A 22,685-nucleotide genomic window follows, 5' to 3' on the forward strand; every position below is an offset into this window, starting at 1 on the left:
TTAACGACATCACATGATTATTTATTTAAATGCATAAATGTTTCATATTTTTTATATAAAGTTTGGCTATTGAATAATACATATTACTTGACACAATTCTAATAGAATGCTGTATACCTAAACATATCAATTCAATATTAATATTATTTGTCTAAATATTTGTATGCACTCATTAATATATACAAATAATATAATATATTATATTGGTAACAATAATAATCATAAAGCAAACAATAAACTGTATAACTGTATAATTGTTAATTATATTACTAAACAAATATAACTTGATGAATCTTTGTTAACATAGGTACCTACTTGTAATACTTGTATAGTTCAGACCATGTAAATAATTTCATTTTTACATTTTCACTGAGATATAACTAAAATACATTTTTAATACAATTAGATACTATTTATCTAAATGATCCAATATTACCTATAAATCATAACCTACTTAATAATATATATACATAAACCTATTGTTTTATGTTATGTAAGTTATTATGGACTGAATTTCATAAATAAGCACCTATAATGCAGACAATTAAGTCATTAAGACCATCTTAGTTATAGTAATTATCATTAGTTTCCAAATTCAAAAACCAAAAACTATTGTATAGTAGTTGCACATAATTATCCATGGACCATGAGAGTTAAAGGAAACTTTAAATATTGAACAGTATTTTTGAAATAAAATGTTCAAATAGTGATAACAATTGATGAAATTCAATTGAATTATCTATTATGTTAATTAGATTATTATACTACTCAAAAGGATATAAATTATTATAACAATACAAATGCTAAAGGTCCAAGATCTGGTATGGACCTATCTTTAAATTGTTTTAAAGAAATTAAGTAATAAGTGTAGACAGGAACAGTGGATCTGATTTTCTACTTCAAAACATTCAAAATAAAGCACTGTAGCCATTCATTGAAGATTTATAATATATATTATACTACAGTAGTAATAATGGTAGTTTTTAAGATCATATAACAAAATATTATTCTTTGTGCTTTATAAATTGTTCAAAAAAGTAAAATTAAGATCCAAAATTTTAAATTTGTATTGGCATAATATAATCTACATAATTATTAATTTAAAACACATTATTTCAATTGTTTATCACAGATTAATTTCATTAAAATTTATCAAATGAATAAAGTAAATTATTCAGTTAATTATACCAATTGTCTTGAATTGAAAATGTTAACACTTTACTCTTCACAGTGTAATAAGTATAATAATAATTTACTATTTAAATTAAATGTGTCATCTCATCCTAAAAAAATATCATACATTTTATTTCTAATTATAATCATATATTTTATTATACCTCGTATCTATAATCAATATGATTATTTAATATTTTCTAGAATTATAAATGAATAATAGAAAATACAAACACTATACAATGATATGTTACAACACACACGTTTTTTTTAAAATATAGTATTACAATTCTCAATTTTTAATAATTTTTTAAGATCATTAAAAATCTAAAAAATTTAACTATTTTTTGACAAAGAATATTTAGCTGTTTTAAGATGAGATAATACTTCTTTCTTCTTAATTTTTAACTCTTCATAAGTATTAAAATATTTCAAAATGTATATCTACTATCAATTGATTTTCCCTATTTTTTTCATATTTTTCAATTTAAATACTTATTCTAAACTTTGGTAATTATACACTGTCTTTTTATGTGTGCTAGACACACTATAGTTTTTTTAATTGTTTCAGTCGACACTAGCATTTTTAATTCAACAAAATTATCAGAATGAATATTTATATGTTTTTTTAATTAAAAATAAACTATATATGGACTTTTCCCATACATTTTATCATTATAAATTCTAATATATTTAAATGTCTGTATCCATTTTTATTTTCTTAACTGCTTTTATCAATTTTACATACATTTTAAATTATCAACATAGGTAGGTATGTATCATTATTTTTTGAATTTTTTTTCTTATAATTTGAGATCTCGAGAAGATTAGGTTAACTAATTGTAATCTATATTTTTTAGATGCCAAATTATTGATAATGTTCTTTAGTTTTGGATATTCGTTTGGTTTTTAAATATTGTATAATAGTGTTCTTTTAGCTTTTTAAGTGTAATTTTTTTTAGACTTTTGTTTTTACAAAATTAGCTTAATGAACACCACATAGTTAAAAACAATATTATTTTAATTTTACTGTCATATGTATGATACCCTAGATGGATAACATTTAACAGGGGAGGGTGAAGGAAATATTGATATTCTATATTCTATACTACTATAGTAATATACTAATAAAAAATGTTGTTTGATTTATTCAAGGGAGGCGTAATAAAGTTAATTTATTTTTTTATTTGTGAACCGCTGATTTATACGATTAAGATACAATATAAGATGAACAAAAAAATAATCAACAATTTATTGACAATGCTATGAAAAGCAAACCTAAATAATTGTGAACATAATCAATATATATTGAAATAATGGGTAAAATTGAAACTAATTAAGGACAATAATTATGAACAAACTTCAAGGATTCTGATAATTTTAACTGAAATACCTACTTTTAAGTTTTAACCTAACCTTTAGGGGTTACCCAACATATAATAAATTTGAGACATTTTATGAAAATCATCATCAATATAGATTAGTAGGACTTTGGAAAAAACTTTGTTAAATTTTTGGATGCTTGAAATTATTGAATCAGTTAACAATAACTCTGCACTAAAATGTGTAAAGGAAAGAGTAATATAACAGACATTTAAAAGGAGTATTGAAATAGAGAAAGTTGAAAAAGGAGGGATCTTAATTAAATGGATACAAAAATTGTAATATTTTATAACTTTCAAAGATAAAAATTTTAAAAAAAATGCTAAATATTTTTTGTGAAAAAATGGTTAAAAAATTTAAGAAAAATTCATGTGCATTAGAACATACTATAGGTATCTACTAATAATAATTAAAAGTTATATATATATCAATATATATAATAATCATGATAAGATTCATCAAAGTCATATTGTTTGTTTGTGCTCTATTTTACAAGTATATTTTACCTATATATAATAATATACAGTAAATTTTTAAGTTTATAGGTTTATCACAAACTAATATTCATATACTATACCTTAAGTTTATAGTGTTTATACACTAATGAAATATTTTAAAATAGATTAATGATGCATGCAACAGACAAGACAATTATACTGAGGTAAAAGAATAAAATTAAATAATAAATAATAATATAAAATTCAGGTGACATTGTAAATATATAAAGTATAAAAAAAATATATAATAATACCTTAAAAATATGAAATTAAGTTTAACCTATTAGATTTTGGATACATTTGATCAAAGAACAATGAATTGAAAAATTACGATATTATAAGTAATATCTGCGAAAAATTGTTTGGACGGAAACTAATAGGTAAACTTGCTCATCATTAATTTTAAAGAAACATAGAAAACAAATAAATAACAAATTTATAAAAATAATAATAATAATTAACGAGCAATGATCTGATCTAATAAAAATTCATATTAATTCCCAAAAAGTTATAAAGAAAATTATTGTATTCAATGTAGTTTGACACTATAATCAGGGTAGATATCCTAAAAAATATGTATTGTTGAATGTATATATACATACCTATATATATCTATCATCGGATGTAATATACTTAATATAACAAAATACTTTTTTCATGGAGATTTACACTATCACATACTAATTGTATTCAAATATTGATATAACATGATGACATGTTCTTGAATTATTACACGAAACATTAGATGGACAACACTGAATACAGTTGTAGAATTTTGTAAGATTTTCTACTTGTTTTCATATATTATCAATTAAGATGGGAGATAATATTTATTTACATACATAAATATTTCCAAAACCTATGGCTAATGGAGATTTTTTTCATATAAAATATTTAAATTATTGTCAAGCTGCTATGAGAATATATGGTAACAATTTTAAATAATACTTTTTCACATAAAATGTCAATATAGACTAGAAATTGGTGGGTAATTAAAAATACAATTATTTGTTACTTGTCAGCACGGCACACTATGTAGAATTTACAATTCTTGGCCTTGGTTCAACATTATAACAAATTGTCGTTTGGATCAGTATTCATTTCTATTGTCTTTAACATAGATATTAGGAACTAAGTGTGTTTGGCTGACTGCAATGATGTGTGGCATGGTTTACACACCCGTACTGGTTTTAGTATTCTTAATCTGGATATTTCAGATTCATACTTGCTACACCTAACGAAACATAATATTATAGTATAAGAAATAAGAAGTAATAAAATAAATCAATTAATTAAGTATTACTTTGAGCAAAATAATTGTCCACAATTACGACAATGATGTCTTCTTTCATATAATGAAAATCGAACGTCACACAAATTACACTGCTCTGCTCCTTCATCTTTCAACCAATGATCAGCCACACCTTTTCCAGGATGTTCGGCTACATTCCATGTAAAAACTCGTCCTCTGGCATCACCAATATAAACAGTTCGATGATCTCTGTATTAAAATACCAATGATAACTATGAAATCGCAACATAAACAATTTTATTAACATACTTTGAAATTGATATGCATGTTATCGAAGCTGGCTCAGTGTTATCTTTACGGTCGTATGCTGTATGCATAGTTAATTTGCTACGAAACACTAACTGACGTTGCCATTGGAACCCTATAGTGAAACATACATTTCCTTGTAAATTATTAATTTATCAAATAAATAATACAATAATAATAATCTTAATATACCATCTCTCAATCTATGTAAAGGACTAACAGGTTTAGTTTTTAAGCTCAAATCATCTTGGTCAACAATAATAAATGATTCTATAAGATTAGTTTCACTTTTGCTTAATCTTAATACCGAATCAGTTACTGCTAATGATTCTTGTTGAATATTTGGCTCATCGGTTGAGCTTGATGTATTACATTCAGATTTTCGAAGCAATGGATTAGGTTTTACTGCCCTAAAAACACATTTAGAAAAAAAAATTGATTTGTGATTAAAACAATTAGTAGAATATAATAGAATACCTTTTTTTTCTCATAGTTGGAATTGGGGGTGTTGAATCGTTTTCATCAGCAAAAACAATTTTATCAGCTTTTCCAATTTTTTTTACAGGAGTTTTTGGCTCTTGTTCTGATAGACTACTCTCAGACCCACTTTTCATCACTAATCCTTGTTCATTTATAGTTTCTGATGATATACTTAATTGTTTGACTAATCTCTGAACAGCAATTGTCCTTGTTTTTAATAAACTACAATTCTCACTAACATCTTTATTCTTTTCATCACTACAATCTTTTAATACTGAAGATTCTGTTGACAAAGCATTCAATGGAACTTTGGGAACTTGCACGTATTCCATAGACCACATCTGTAAAATAACCATTTGTAGTACATACAAAATATAGATAAATTTAATTATTTTAACTAAGTACATACTCGAACCACTCCATCTGATGACCCAGTAATAACTACATTTTGAGGATCCCAATCGATAGCTTGAGAGAAAGCTACACATAGTATTTGTTGCATTCTATCAGCTCGCCCAACACTTGTATCTACATTAGCTAATTCTTCACCATTTATAGTATAAACATGTAACATAGTACCAGCACATGAAGCTATTTGGCCCTAATAATTTTCAAAACATATTGTAAAATTGAAGATAAATAAATAATTTATGATTTTACTAACTGTTGAGTTATTAATTGCTAGAGCCGCAACTGGAGCATTATGTTTCTTTAATTGTCTTACAAATGCTTTTGTACATAAATCCCAAACTATAGCTGTACAATCTCTGCTACCAGAAACAACAATATTATATGTATCACTAGCAGCTAAACAAGTAACAGCTTCTGTGTGTCCATACAGATTATCCACAATTTTTAAAGACTTGTTGTTTAAATCTAACTCCCATACAGTCAAAACCTTTAAAAAAATGTGAGCTATAAAGATATATATATATATATATATATACAAACGCAAAAAATATATTTTATATTACTGTGCTAGTTCCAGCGGTAATAACAGTCTTAGATGTAGGGCATACACAAGTTACTATTTCACCAGGAGATTGACTTGAGCTTTCACATATTACAATTGGTTTATCAGTTTCATATTGTGCTAATCTTAAACTATGATCAGCGAAACCCCAAGTTATAGTTTTATTGAAACTTGGTGGCATTAATGCTTTATTCTGTTCAACTGCTAATACATTCTTTTCTACTTGGAGAATTTGACCAACGGGACCTTTTAATTCTAAAACCCATATAATAAAATAATAATATAATAATTCTTATTTAGTAATATTATATTATAATAAATATATTAAAAATTAAGAGGACACCTAAATTTCATAAGTTGTTTCCGTCTTACAAACATACAATATATCAAATGTGTGTTTAACAGAACCAGTGGTGCCAAAGTCTATGTTAAGATCGGGCCATGACCAGACCTTATTTTTAAAAAATGTGGCCAGTAAGACACATTAAATTAACATCATAACTTTATTATGAGTAAATTTATATTTTTGCCCCCTCCCAAGTTGAATTTTTTAATGCCAATGGGTATTGAGGCCGTGAAGCTTTGAAATTGCCTGACCACATTTAGAACCAAATTTGTATGGTTAGCTTTAATATTAAAAATGATTTGATAGAAGCTTTTTATTGATATTTTTACTTTAAAGTTAGTTATAATTGCATAAAATATTACAATTTTAAAATGCTCATAACTTGGCATTACTTGTATTTATAAATGAAAAATATTTAACAAGTATACCAGTTGTAGAAGTACTGTTAAAGACGGAGACAACAAATGTGGGTTTGGTGACCTTTTTAATACCTTTGATTGGCTGTAATGATGGTTTAAGATTATCTAAATGATAAAAAAAAAGTTTGTCGCCCAATGATAAATTAGTACTGGAACTTAAAATTGGATTAGCAGCATCAAGCATTGATGCCTTATTAGTTGGTTGTTTTTTACTCGGATGAGGTTTCTTAAAAAGCTGTTTTGGAATTTGGCCAAAATTATTTATAAATCCAATGGTTGCATTTTTCTTTAATGGATCATCAATACTGCATAAAATGATAATATGAATACAAATTATTGAAATATTAAGTATACAATATAATATTCTCAACTAAGTTATATTTCCTATATTGAAAATAACATTAAAACATATAACATCTTGATGACATCTTAACAAAATAATTTTAACTTATATAAAAAAATTAATTTACCTGTATATATCAACATTTCCTTCATAAAATAAATGGTGAAATAGATTACAAGCTTGTACAGCTGGTGGACCTAATTGTTTGTAGCCAAATATTAAATCTATCCATTCATGAAGGTGTTGTGATACATATTCCGATTCAAGTGCTGCTCTATGTACTCGAATAAATTCATGTGGATCATCTTTAGCCCATGGAGGTAAAACTACATCATTCAATTGTACTCCATTTTGCTTACATCCTAGAAATAGTTGTATTAAAAAAAAATAATCATTCACTAATAGTGACTTCAATAAATACCCAAATCAAAATTATTAGAGTTGACCAAAAATTCTGGTAGATAAAAGAATTCTGGTACAAGTTCTTTGACATCGGCCATGTTAGTTTTTGAAGCTGATAACCATGCTTCTCGAATACTATTGAACATACGATCAGCCAAATCAAAATGTCCACCCTAAAAGAATATATTAATAAGATGGTATTATACTATTACTACTTAATAATACTAAAGCTATACTTAGTAATGTTCATACTTTAATACACAATATAAAATACCAACCTGTAGTCTGAGAAAATGCTGAGTAAATGGTTCCATTCTAACTAAATATGAACATACTATCATAGCTGAAGAGTAATGAGTACCAAAATGATATGGAGGAGTTTCACCATGAGGATCATCCCATTCACGGTACCTAAAATAAATAACCAATACATTTCAACAATTATATTTTATATTATGTAAACATTTATATAATAATATAAACCACAAAAATTAATAAAATATATGAATATTGTATAAAAAAAGGGAAAATGTCACTTTAGTAAAAACTAGATGTTATAATAAAACTGATGTATGTAAAAATCAATAATCAAATTAATATCAATAGGAATAATAAAAATACAATCAAAAATTAGTATAAATTTATATAAAACGATGAAGTAGACAATTTGTTTGGCAAGTAAATGATTTATTATTTTAGTATATATAGGAAAATAATAGAGAAATAATTTATAAGTATGTAAAAGGAAATTTATATGAATATCAACCAAAGTGATTATGATTATACAGAGTATTGTTATACTAAGTAGTTTCAGATAGAATAAAAAAAAAACATACTGCAAGGAGTTTAAATCAGTCAATAGAAAAATAATTGGAAGACAATATACATACAGTGAAAACTCTTTATAACGAATCTGAAGAGATTTCTTTCGTTAAAGATAGTTTTCAAAATAGAGAGGGTTTAAAAAAACAAAATTTTTGTTAGAAATTACGTCGATAATAAAATGAACATTCAATATCAATAATAACGGTATTATCACGATATTAAAAGTAGATAATGAAAGAATGTTTTAGGAAATTTTGGCATTTTTGCCGATTACTTTTATAATTTATAATACGATAACAGGTAAATTGTGCTATGAAACATAAAATATTGTTTCGTTATTGAGAGTGACTATACGTTATAGAGAATGAATTGACTAATGGGTTATAAAGTAAACCAACCATTATTATGTAATATTTACGTTATATAGAGTTTCATTATAAAGTTTTCACTGTACTATATTATTATTAAGATTTTGAAAGAGTGAATTATACATAATAAAATAAAATATTAACTATTTATTATAAAACTAAAAACACAAAGTACCTTTTTAAAAACTGCTCAAGACGTTGAGGGCATTGAGCACCCATTGGTTTAGAAAAATCTCTAAAAATAGCAGGATTTGAAAAGTCAAGTACATCAGATTCATAATCATTTAGAATCCAAGGAAATACTGGATACTGCATAAGGTCATTATAACTTCGTCCAGCCAATGTATTTAAATGCATTAAGTATTGGAAATTAGATATTTCGCCTTTCTATTAATATATAATACATTTTTATTTTTATTAAAATTGATTAATTTTGTTTATTAACAGAATTATATTTTTATTATACTTTTACTTACCACCCATCTTTGGGTAACTGTTGTTTCTCCCATAAGGTTTGAAAGAAGGCTTGTACTTTGTTCGACATTTGCTGTTCTTTTTTGTCCAGCAACTGATTGATGAGCATTATCTGCAATAGATGTCGAATATGCCATGAATCTATAAAAAAATAATTAGATAATTAATTTAAATAATATACAGTAAATATTATTTTGTTTAGCCCTTGCTAAAAGACTATGAAAAAATTGTTGCAAAATTATCTCATATTATATATATATTATATTATAAAATACAAATTAATTCTAGGAACAGTAATGAAAAAGAAGTATTTTAAAATTTTAAACATAATAAAAATATATAAAAATAAATAATATTTCATAGTAAATCATTAAAATGTTACCTATTAAAAACTTTATTTCTTAGTTTTTTTGGTAGTGCTAATAAATGATTACGTCCATCAGCAGAAAACAACTCTATAGCGATTGGTTGTAATAAGTATCGTCTTTTATGCACTTCCCTATAATTTGGTAAAAATATGAAGTAAATTGAATTCAATTAATCAAAACTATATTTTTTAATAAGTATGAATTTATGATAAGTACCTTATATCGTCATATGAAAACTTAGAACTTTGTTTTTTAATTCGCACACGATTTGGACTTCCATTTCCAGGACTTGGTAATAATGGCTCATATGAATTAGGTAATAAAGTGTCAATATCTCTAATTTCTCTAGTTTTAAGTAAAGTAAAACCATCTACAATATAAACATGATCTTTACCAAACAAAAGTAAACCCTCATATGTGTCTAGACCTTGAATTCTTGCACACCGAAACATATGACTAATCTAGAAAGTAAAAAAATATAAATAATATTTTAAGCTTATTTAAATAATTATTAAAGTTAATTATTTAATTAATTTCCTTAATTATCATACTTTTTCATTTGGTTCCAAAAGTCTAATAATTGTATGGTTGTCATCTGGCGGAGCTTGGTCTTCAATTCCACTTTCTGCGTCGTTATCATCCATTCCATCATCTGGTTCAGATGTTGATCTTCTAACAACTCTTTTTAATCCTTTGAATGGTAATTCTAAAAATACAAATAAAATAAGTGGTATATCTAATATATGTACCAGTAGCATATAAAGGAGAGACATGTATTAATTTTCAAATATACTACTGTGTACTAATTAACTATTTTGAAATATTTATCTAATCTTAGTACTAAAAATTGTATATTTTTATAAATAACCAAAATCGAAATGAAAAAGAAAAAATTATATTAAACTGTATACCATTATCATCTAAATTTTTGTCAAAGTCAAAGGTATCTTGACCATCAACTTGTGTTAGAAATTTATTGTTTTCGTTAGATTGCGGAGCTAAATTTTCCATATCTATTAATGTTGGTAATTTATATTTTTGACAAAATTCTTTGCTATCATAACTAGTAGCCACGCGGTACTTTAATCCTTTCTAAAATAAAACAATTCAAATTAATACAATTATACTAATACAGTTAATTTAATAATAAAAATTACATTGTCTCCAGATTCAAGTTCTGGTCGATATGGGTAATGATTATAAAACTGATGGTTTTTTACCATTTTTTTACGCATTCTACATGGACCTTCTGTCATGTCTAATATCCATTTGTCTAATCTAAAACCAATGAATTATTAAGTATAAACAAAACAAAATTGATGAATTTCTCACTTACTTGCATGAAGTAAAAGGGCCCCAAAGTCCCCTTTCCCTAGTTAATTCCTGTTCTATTAAATACCATTGATCCAGAACATAACGTACAGTAAATGATTGATGTTGAGCTTCTCGCGCCATTTGCATAGAAACCAGTTCACATACTGCATTTAAACCATGGTTAGCCCATGTAGACCATTCACTTTTAGTAATTCTTGATAACGGTAATGAAATGCTTGAAAGACTTCCACTTTGCCAACGGCTTTCATCACGTCTAAGTACTTTGCCACGGGATGCAAGCCTAGTTAAGCCACCAGTAACTTTTTGTATTTTCTAAAAGAGAAATAAAAAAAAAATATTAATTTTTATAAACTGTTTATTAATTTTTTATTCATACTGATTGAATTTGAGTTTGAAGTTCCCACGGCATTTTATACAATGATTTTTTTTCCATATCAATATAAGTTAACCAATGTTTTTGAGCAATCTCATAAATAAGTTCACGAACAGAATGCAAATCTGGAGCTTTATTATTTGGTGACATTGGTAATGGAATTTTGAAAACCTAAATGTTATTTTAAATAAGTTAAAAAATAAAATGTTATACATAATATACAGTTTTATACTTTGTAACTCAGCTTTAAAATAGTTTAAGATCACATATATTTATCACTATTTAATATTAGTAAAAACATATATGTTAATTCAAGGTTTAAAATTAAAAAATTTGTTTACATAATTAAATTAATTACCTCTTCAATAGCTGGTTTTTTAGATATATACAATTCTTCCCAAACACGTTTTGCTGCAACTGCCATTAAATTATGTCCTTGTTTAGCTGTTTGTTCTTCAACTTCTGCAGTTTGACTTGGATTAATATGCCATGTAGTTTTTGCATTTGTATCCAATCTATAAAAACAACACATAAATGTACCAAATGAGAGTTTTTTTAGATCAAATCATAAAATATGCTTAATTTATTCTATTTGCAGACATTACATTATTTTCATATCAGATGTTAACTGCAATAAACAATAAATAAGACAGCCAATAAAATCCAGTTCATGATTGCCAGCTCCAAATACTAATGTTCTAAAAAAGAAAAAATATAAACATTATTTCTTACATAGATCTCAAAACATTTTTTTTTTACCTATTAGTGGTAAGTTTATGTAATGCTTCTAAAACTGGCATTTGTGAGGCTATAGAATCTGTATTTCTCGAAAGCAAATACAAAGTTGTTCTATTAAGACAGTGATAAAATCCTTCCATGGGTACAGAACATGGTCTTCGTTTTGCTTGAACAATTAATTTCATAATAAAATCAAATACTTCATGAGCGTCTTTTATCAAAACACCCTGCCATAGTTTGTCAACAACACGACATGTTAAATAACAAACATTTTGAGGAATATTTTGAGCGCTACCCCCAGGAACTGTGGACACAGCAGCTTGTTCTCCAATCATAATATCAGCAGCTAATAAATGATCCATTAATGTTGATAGTAGTTCAGTTTGGTACTTTGATACTTGAGATGAAGTTGCACCTTCTGGTGAAGCCTATAAAGAATGTTAACATATATAAATTACATACTTATACAGATATTAATTGTATTCATAATAGACTACTTACATCAAGAACTAAATCTAGGGGTGGTAATGACTTGCTATTTATCGGTAATAGAAGTGAATCAACAACAATTACTCTTAAGAAATCAATAACAAATTTTCTAGAAGGATGTGAAGTTAATGATTGTTCTTTCTGAACAGTCAAAGGAGGAGTTCCATCAGGTGTTTTAATAAAACAGTCATCATTTGGAGTGGATGGTTCACTTAAGTTCAAATTTGTAAATGGAAAAAGTGTTGCACTCAAGGAATGTAAAATTTCAGATGTCATAAATGCTGGCATCCAATCTGATAAGTTATGGTACAAATAAAAAAGAAACTGAATTATAGTAACTGGATGATCTTCTAACCATTCTTCATATTTTATTCTAAAATAAAAATAAATCAATTAGTAAAATAGTAATAAAAATTAGATAATAATTTAAAAATATTACTCTCTGTTATCTTGGTTCAAAATTAATCTCACAGTTGACAAAAGAGCAGTGACAGCTTCTGGACACAGTACAATACGATCACTAACAGCTGAAAGTGACTGGCTAATTGGAACACCAAACATAAAAGTCCAAATACCATCAAGATTTAACTAAAAGCAATACATACATACAATTCATAGCATATATTACATATATTAATGTTAAGTGATATTTTAAAAATATTAACTTTTTTTTCATTAGGAATAGTCTTAACTGATTGTCCCAACATTAAAGCCATAAGAAAATAATATAGTTCAGGAAGTTCGGTATGATAAGATAAAAACCAAGATAGGTGTTGAAAACCTGGTATGTTCAAAGCTTCCATTTTGTTTAGTATATCTTTATTATTCTTCTGTAAGCTTGGAGAAAGTTGATAATCTAAAATAAATAGGCAATATAACAATTTTTTTAAATTAATAAATGTAAATCACAAATGTTTTATTTATAAGAAATATTACTTAGCATCAAATTTGCTCTATTGTTTTGCAAAAGCTCAGTGTTTAACAACCAACCACCATTACTAGATGCTTCTCTAAATTTAACCATTAATGAAGGTACAGAACACAAAGTTGTAAGGATTTTATACGACCAAATTATTGAAGAACGATGTATATTTGATTGCATAAATAACAGTATCCAGTCAAATCCTAATACTCGAACAAGATCATCACAAAACCTATAATAAAATAATGTACATGATTCATATTAAGAAGTTAATGATGTGTGTATATTAAATATTGTTTATATTTACCCAGTACAGACTAAATTTTTGTTAGTGAACAAAAGAGAATGTACAAGTTGAAGATAACGATTGCGTAATAATATTAGACAAATTGTTTTTTCTTCATTAGTCAATTCAACATTATTTTCCATGGTCTTTATTTTTGTTTCAAACTCTTCAACTTTAAGATTTGATTCCGTACTGAGCCCAGTATTCAGTGTGAACACAATGTACTGTCCAAGACTTAAAATACAAATTTTAGGATTAGGTTAAAAATATATTATTAATTTCATTATATTCATATTTTTAATTCATTATCAAAATTAAATTAATCAAACTAAAAACATTTTTTTAATAAGTTAACACTTTCAATGCCACCCATGATTTCTAACTAAAATCAACCATACAGTTAAATTTAAAGTTCACTGACCCATGTAAGTTTCAGTTTATTAAAATAACAATGATTTAATTATAGCGGGTTCAAATACTTTTATATTATATATTTCAACTGAGGCAAAACAGAAAACAATAAAAAGTTTTAACCCATGTAAAGTCAAGTAATACAGCTAGTTGTATATAAAAAAGACTTTAAATTAATAATTGACACTAAAATATTAAAATATGTATTATCAAATGAATATTTAATCCTTACCATAATAAATCTTCAGTTAATGGATGTTTTGCTAAAAGTGCTCCAAGTAATGAAAACAACACTTCTGTAGTTGACGATGTAGAAGTATTAAAAACAATTGGTAAAAAATTCACCATTTTACGAACCATTTCCATATTTCTTAATATAATTAAATTGTTTCTTTTCTCATTTGAGTCTGATACTAATTCATATAACTGTTCAATAAGTGAACGTAAAAGACCAGCTGGAACTTCTTGCCAAAGCTAAACAATTTTTAATTTAAAAAAAAACAGGCCATTAATGACAAATTTAATTTCAAATATACATACATTTAACTCGCAAATCAAATCATTAAATGCAACAGCATCTGGTATAGTAGGTGCTTCAACACTTCTAGTTGTTATAACTAAATCAAGTATAATGTGTAGAATGTGGGCATTTAACATATGTTTATGCCTACGTAGGCATAATGCTAAGAGCTGATATCCACGTCTACGTTCCATTTCTCGTTTTGCTGTCATATTTAAATGTAGTACTCCACTTAGAGCTTTAACAGCAGCATATAAACTTTCCATATCTCTTGCCATTGCAATTAACCCTGATAATGATAATTTTAAAATAATACAATTATTGATTATATAATACAAATAAAAATATATAATTTTTTGCTTACCTAATAATACAGAACAACCTCCAATGTTATCAATTAGTTTTAAAACTGGACGAGGATAAAATGTGCGGACTCCTAAATATCCCAATATAACACCACCTAAACTTCTAGCCGAACCAGCTAAATGTCCAGCTGTATTATGCATTATACGAATAGGAGTAGCATTTTCATGAGTTGACATACCAAGCTAATACAATTTTAATAAAGAACATTTTAGCAAATAAATATTTATTTTTGGGTGATTATAATATTATATGTAAATGACTATAACAATTCAACTTTAGGAAATATTAAATCTCTCAAGTGTTCAACAAATTCAAGGCTAAGTGAATAAGATGGTCCATTAAAATGCCTATGTTCATTATTTTATATAGTTTTAACTTTTATGAAAATATGAAAATATTTTTTTTATACAACTTCTTGATTTTATTTCATAATATCATTTTTTAATATTATTATATTTTTACATTATAATTGTTTAAGTTTTTACTGTTTTTAACAATAACATACACTTTTAATTTTATATTTTTATGCATAAAATAACACTGAAAGTTAAAACTTTTTTTAAATAATGAGTGTAAACATAAACTTATAAAATAATACATAATACAATATAGGACATTAAAAATAATAGACAAAATTACATTGAACAAAAATGTATATTGGATATAACTGTTAGTTTGACTTAACAAAAATTAGACCTATGTATAGGGCCAATACTTTTGTAACCTTTATCAATCATGCATTACTTGTTTTGCGATTGATTTGCTATCCACTCTGCTGTATATTTTTCTTATTTTTGCCAAGGTTAATTGAGAAACTGCCCTTGCGTTCAATCCAAAAATTACTTTCTCTTCAGATACCAAAGGCCCGATATGTTCTAAATCTTGTAAATAAATAATAATCATTAAAGTTTAAATAAATCATGATAACCGATGCATGCATACAAATAAAAAATATATTTTTAGGTGTTGTGAAACATTAAATATCTAATTTTGATGATCAAAATATTAATATGACTGAGAATTACTAATTTTAAAATACAAACTGAATACCTTTAATATCAGGTGCTTGAAGACTCCCAAAATAATGAGGACCAAGTTGATACAAAATTTTTATAGCATGAGGATTTAATACCTCTTCTAATAAACAGCATGGTCCTTGTTTCCATGTCAGTTTTGAATATTTTCTCCAAATTGGAGGAGTCCCTATGTATCCATACACAGAAGATGCAATTGTTAAGTTAGCTGCACCTCCGCCTGGATTTTGAGATATATAATGCAGCTGAAATATTATTAAAAAAAAAAAAAACAATACATATTTGTTTAATATAACTAAAAGTATTACTTTTTGAGTATGCACGTGCTGGCCATCCATATACAAAGAAAATGATGAATTTTTTAATACAGCTCTATTTAAAACTAAAACAATATGATGCCACTGGCCTTCTTGCACAAAATCAGGATACCAAATTCTTACACATGAATCACCAATGACTTCTGGCTCCCAATCAGCATTTGCTAAAAGTTTTATTAAATTATTGTAAATTATAAAATTCAAGTACATTAAATTAAATAATATACTCATTGATATTGGAGTTTCTTGGGTAGAAATGGTAAGTGCTCTATCTCGAGCAGACAATACTACTGCTAAACATACTAAATGGTCTCTAGTATTCTGTACATTTCTTATCAAGGTCAGAAGCCGAACAGGATGAGGATCACTTCTTGGTTCTGAAAACTTTTCAACACACAACCATGTTGAATAACTAAGACCACTCTGAGGAGGAAACATCCGGTCACCTTAATAAAAGAAAAATATTTTTATATAATTAAAACAATATATCTAAAATATATACTTATTACAAATAATTTAAATTACGCATACTAACCAGTTCCTATTCCACCAATTACATTCATATCGGGAGTAGTTAATGTAGCAACATTAACAACTGAAGGTCCACTTATTGGAGATTGTGGAGCAATACTGGGTAAAAATAAACATCCGAAACCCTCAGAAGATAAATCCATTTCAAAAAATGGTGGTAATGCAAGCATACAAGGATCTCGGGGAGTAGTCATCGATACAAGTGTTTTAACACGGCTTAATGGAACTGTTCCACCTGGTTTTTTACTACTGTGACTTATCCAACAGTCCAGTAAATCTAATGGTACACAACAAAGGGGTTCTCCAAGTCTTAAAAATTCTCGTAAATCCTTTGGTTCTAATAGCTGAATAGCTAAACGTTCTAACATATACTGAAACACTGTATGAAGTGGATGTGTTTCTTCCAATAACGCTATTCGTCCTACTTTTAATACAGTAGTTGGAAACCCAGAATCACATAGAAGTTGTTGATTTCTTTCACCACGAACTAAAGATCTAATTACTTCACCTATATAAACTTGCAATGTAAGTGAGAGCTAAATAAACAAATAAAAATATTTTAAGTGATCATTCACTAAGTTATTGTATTTTAAGTATAATACTTTAGGAGCCGATGGATTGTAAATTGATGGTAGTAGTTGTAACATAGCAATAACAACACCTGCATGAACAATAATAGGATCAGGTGCTGGAGGAGTTAAGTTGAGTTGTATTGCACGGCGATTATTATTTTGACAATCTAAAGGTTTTGTAGCCACCTTAATTTAGTTAAAATTAGTATTTGAACTCAGACATTAATAAATATTAAAAAATAAAAAAACAAACTTCGCTGTATCGTCTATGAGCAGGTGACTTAAATGATACAACAGTGGTATTGCTATGTTTATCATATAAATCAAGGGCAACATCATATAGCATTCTCATTATTATACATGCATAAGATAAAAACTTTGGAACATTGTCAGTAATTCTGAAAACAAAATTTTTATAAATTAAGTTTTTGATAATTATCTTAATTTGTATTTCTTATTAAAAAACAGTTACAATATATTAATATAGTATGCAATGATTCACTTATGATTTTTCAATAAAATATTATTTAAATTGTTAAAATACCAGCAAATAAATAACGTTATTTTCAATACCCACAAAAGGAACTAAATTTATATTAGTATATTTTAAGAAAATCAAACTTTACTACCTATTAGCTACTTCCATAAAAAACCAACATGAATCAAATTAAAATTTACTTTTAACTTATTTTGATTAATAATTCTCAACACAAGAATTGATAGTGAACATATGAGATCATTTTCATTTATTCTATCTATATTATCAAAAAAATAAATGAAGTGAAAATGAATTTTAAACTTTTGTAACACTGATAAAAATTAAAATATGTAAAAAATAAAATGTTTGTAAAATTATTTCAATGGTACTTACATGGGGTTAATTGGGTTGCTTGTAAATATGTTATGAAAAACATTTTCTTCTAATGATGTAGTTATTAAATCAATATAGTCATCCAGTTGAATTTCATTTGAAAAACATCCTAATAATCGTAATGTATCACATAAACTTGTCAAACAAATCTACACAAAATAATAATAAATAACAAAAAAAAAATCAAAAATTTAATTTGTTTGATGCAATTTACTTCTTGGTGAAAATATTTTGCATTTGCTGGTTCAAAACGCATGGCTATGGTAATTGTATTAAAGATTAGGTAAGCAAATTTTAAAGCTTCGTGATCTACACATTTTTCATCTGAAAACCAGCCTTCCATAGACACTAATGCACTTATTACATAAACAAATCCATCTACTTTGCGAAACATGGTTCTTGTACGGTGACTTTCCTTCATACAACTCAAAAATAATTTTAAAATACTAGATTTTAATGGCAAACAAGTATTGTCAGTTGTATGTAGGGTGCCTAAAAGTGTAGACATTTCTTCTTCACCACCAGTGCTTAATATCATTTCTCTTAATATAGCTAAGTATTACAAAAAGACAAGTATTAAATCAAACTTCTAGTTTTTTTTAATAATAAAGAAAAATTAAGAAAAATTACCTGTAGCATACTGACGAGTTGATGGATATTCAAGTATAATATATAATACTTGAGCACCGCCACATTCTTTGAAAACTTTACAATTTTTTGGCGAAGACATCATAAGATTAACTAAACATTCTGCAGTTAAGTTTATCACACGTTTTAGATCACCATCATGTTTCTCATCTTAAAATAACAAAAAGTATATTATCACAATATAATGTGTTAATAATAACAATAATAAATATAGAATTTCCATTTATTTAAGATATTTTTAAATTTCACCAGTTCTAAAATTTATTTTCCTAAAAATAATTTACAATAATTACAATATTACCTTTTGATTCACAATCCGAGAGATAGTCTTGAGTATAATTCCTTAAATTGTTTGATAACCCCTCAAGTATTCCAACATCTCTAAATACATCTTTAAATGTATTATTGTGCTTAAGTATATTTAATAGAGTCTGTAAACAGACTCTAGTACATTCTGTAGAGCTAAATGTTTTTAATAACTGAGCCATTGAAACTAATTCTTTAATTGGAACAAAATTAAGTTGAAATACAATAAATTCTAAGAGCTTGAAAAATTTATCTTGTATCTGTTGATTTTTTAAATGTATGTGTTCAGTAAATTGTGGCAATGTATTTTGTGGTTCTAATATAAAATAATTGGCATTATCAGAATGATACACATTTGATATTGCATCAAGAATTGTACAACATAACGCACTAGAATCAGAACGAATAAATGTAGTTTGGAGAACATTGAATGCACATATATTCCGTACACTTTGACCTAAAGAAAATTATTTGATTATAAAATATATAAGGCATATGAGAACACAAATAACAGATATGCTTATCCTAACCATGCCCAGTAGGTTGAGGTAAAGTAAATCCTAAAAGTTGTAACAATGAGTCTGGTTGTTCTTGATTTGGTTTTAGTTCAATATAACCACTCATAGAAAGAGATGCAATTATCAAAACAAGATTCCTCATTGCTTCAAGGGCTTCACTGGATTCGTCATTTTCTAAACTAAAAATTATCACAATAAGGGAAATATTATTTTTTTAAATAAATCATTATTTAATTTCATTGAGTTAAAAATTAACTACAGAACAGAAAACAAATATTTTTAGTTTACCTTATAAGAAAGTCTGATAAAAATGTATAACCTTGTGCTGTATTAAAGTCATCAAGTAATACTTGTGATATTTCTGATGAATCTTTTAAAAAATAAGATACAGTAACAAACATATCAACTACTTCTAATGGACTTAAATCTGCACATTGTCGCATATTTTCAACACATAATTCAATACAGTTTTTTCCTATTTTAAAATTAAGTACTTTAATTGATATTATATTAATATTTCATACTTTAAAAATAAATTCTATTTAAAAACATACATACCATGAATATATTGTATAACTTTTGGTGTGATTCCATGTTGTGAAATTGTTATTAGAACTTCAGCAGAAGATTTCCTCCAAACAGCATTGTAAGATGGACACGAACTTGTAATAGCAGAGAATAATAAAGATAAATCATCTTTAGTGACTAATTCTTCAGCTGGTAAATGATTACTACACAATCTTACTAATATTTGTACAAAAATTTTTTGTAACAAAATACGACGCTCTTTTGGAGTAAAATCACTTTGATCAGTTTTTTTATCCTCATTCTCCAAAGGAGGTAAGTCAAAAAAAAGATACAAGCATTTTACTAATGTTGATGGAAGAGATGCAGATACCATTATCTAAAATAAAAATAAATAAGTAGTACAAAAAACAAACCTATTTAATTATTAAATATACTTTTATAAGAGAGGGTTGGTTAGTTGCAGCTAATAAGTTTAATGTAGATAAAAGCATCCACCCATTACTAGATTCTTCACAGTTCTCTATTTCTAAAAAACTAGCAATAGCTCTACTAGCTGTTTCTGTTGATTGATTAGACGCACGTTGTCGGATTTCTGCAACCATAAGGGCTGACATTTCTGAGCACCAGCTATTAATGTCACAAAATTTTTCAATAATTTCAGCACAAGAACTTCTGCCAAAAACCTATTAAAAAATAATGTTAACATTTTATAATAATTTATCTTATTTAATTTAATAAAATTAGTTACTTTGCAAAATAAAGGAATCATAGTATACAATTTTATACTACGTTCTTTATCAGTTAACAGGTGTGATGTATGAATATAATCAGTAAAAAGTTTCTTTAAATGCATTAAACCAAGAGCAGTGTGTTGATCAGAATCATCTTCAAATAGACGAGAATTTTCACCAGTTGTAGATGTGGCAGTATTACTGCCACGTAATTTTCGCATGATATTCATTGTTGGTAAAATAAAAATATCTAAAAAAATTCAAAACATTATTAAAATATGAAAAAAGTTGTAAAAAAAAAAATTAAAATGTATTTAGACTAAAATCAATATTATTTCATATTTTAGTTGTTATCAAATTCATTTTCTGAAACCTAACTAATTATTTAGTCAACCATTAATAAAAAACTAAATAATATCAACAAATAATTTAAGATTGTTTTTAAATATTAAAATTATTATCTATTTAGGTTGATCAAACTTTTATAATCTTAAGCAAGTGTTTTACTTAAGATATGTTTAAGATTAACATTGGGGTTAAAAATAATGTTTATACTCTGCAAAATTAAGTCAATAGTTTAATTGCTTGAAAAAAACTATCTTTTTGTGAAAATGACAAGACTACTTTATTAGATCCTTTATCTATCTTATAATAATATTAAGCATAAAATATGTAAAAAGCTAGTTTTAAAATAAATTGAATAACCTTACCTCTAGGCTCTAATCCATTAATCTTCAAATGTAGAGATACTCATTATTACTCTTACATTTTGACTTTTTGTGCCAAATATTAGTGATCAAATCTATGAATTTAAGTTCTCAAATGATATTTTTTTCATCTTAAACATATATATTAATACATTGATACAGTATCATTTCACCAGCAATTTAAAGCAAATGTTAATTAAAACATTTTAGCCTTTGGGTATTTTTTTCATCTTTACATCAATTAATAAATATTCATCTATTTATTTTATTTTTCTCATATAATTGGACTTTCTTATCAGAATCAGAAATTCAGAACTCAGAACGCCTTTATCGGATTATCAACAAAAAAAATCAATATTATCAAGGTCAGTTTGAAGTTAGATACGAATATACACGGTCTATTAGATTACATATTAGTTACTAAGGTAAGGTCTATGGTTAATATACAATATATTAAGCAGCCTGTAAAAATTTTCTGAATTTATTCTGTGAGATACCACTATTGCTGCGCAATATTGTGATAATATTATAGTAGTTTTATGCAAAAATCACAGTCTACCTTCAAAATTCTAAGTTTAGACAATAGCACAATTTAAAATAATATTATCTTAAATCGTGGCCTTACCGCTTACCATCAAAACGTTTTTTGACCTAATCAGATGACAATTTAAAATGTTCGAAAAAAACAGCTGTTTGACCAAATTTAGCACAGCACTTTACTATATAGCATATATACTAATATATGCATTATACACAGAAAAATGCTTCTTAACTTCTTAAGATTATTATAAAATTAATTGTCATATTTTTCCTCTAATAATTTATTATATTACCTACTAGTATATTAACCATTTGTTTAACATAGTAAATAAA

At 26.2% G+C, this 22,685-nt stretch overlaps 1 protein-coding gene across 4 annotated transcripts; it reads right to left on the minus strand.

Annotated features, from left to right (window-relative positions):
- Nucleotides 1-22,112, minus strand: LOC132918584 (WD repeat and FYVE domain-containing protein 3). 4 transcript variants are annotated; one of them, XM_060979897.1, is made up of 49 exons: nt 21,816-22,111; nt 21,123-21,355; nt 20,809-21,057; nt 20,405-20,750; nt 20,135-20,321; nt 19,859-20,025; nt 19,324-19,785; nt 19,005-19,172; nt 18,589-18,926; nt 18,375-18,523; nt 17,757-17,901; nt 17,534-17,689; nt 16,936-17,467; nt 16,628-16,846; nt 16,392-16,564; nt 16,100-16,328; nt 15,794-15,930; nt 15,048-15,231; nt 14,704-14,972; nt 14,396-14,637; nt 13,774-13,986; nt 13,481-13,698; nt 13,210-13,400; nt 12,984-13,132; nt 12,557-12,917; nt 12,077-12,483; nt 11,923-12,015; nt 11,676-11,832; nt 11,321-11,488; nt 10,946-11,256; nt 10,767-10,887; nt 10,521-10,701; nt 10,161-10,315; nt 9,826-10,070; nt 9,624-9,740; nt 9,244-9,382; nt 8,943-9,154; nt 7,853-7,985; nt 7,594-7,747; nt 7,300-7,534; nt 6,902-7,134; nt 6,066-6,319; nt 5,756-5,989; nt 5,501-5,692; nt 5,089-5,432; nt 4,804-5,021; nt 4,615-4,726; nt 4,357-4,554; nt 1-4,287 (listed from the first exon to the last, which is right to left on the minus strand). In XM_060979897.1, the coding sequence occupies exons 2-49, from the start codon at nt 21,333-21,335 to the stop codon at nt 4,185-4,187; spliced, it is 10,413 nt and encodes a 3,470-aa protein (XP_060835880.1). In that variant the 5' UTR covers nt 21,336-21,355; nt 21,816-22,111; the 3' UTR covers nt 1-4,184. The 4 variants fall into 4 exon arrangements, with proteins under 4 accessions (XP_060835880.1, XP_060835879.1, XP_060835878.1 ...); XM_060979896.1 differs by having other exon boundaries at nt 15,794-15,924; nt 20,135-20,339; XM_060979895.1 differs by having other exon boundaries at nt 20,135-20,339.
- Nucleotides 22,113-22,685: the final 573 nt, after the last annotated feature.

Source organism: Rhopalosiphum padi, chromosome 1, assembly GCF_020882245.1.
Source record: "Rhopalosiphum padi isolate XX-2018 chromosome 1, ASM2088224v1, whole genome shotgun sequence".
NCBI classification, from domain to species: domain Eukaryota; kingdom Metazoa; phylum Arthropoda; class Insecta; order Hemiptera; family Aphididae; genus Rhopalosiphum; species Rhopalosiphum padi.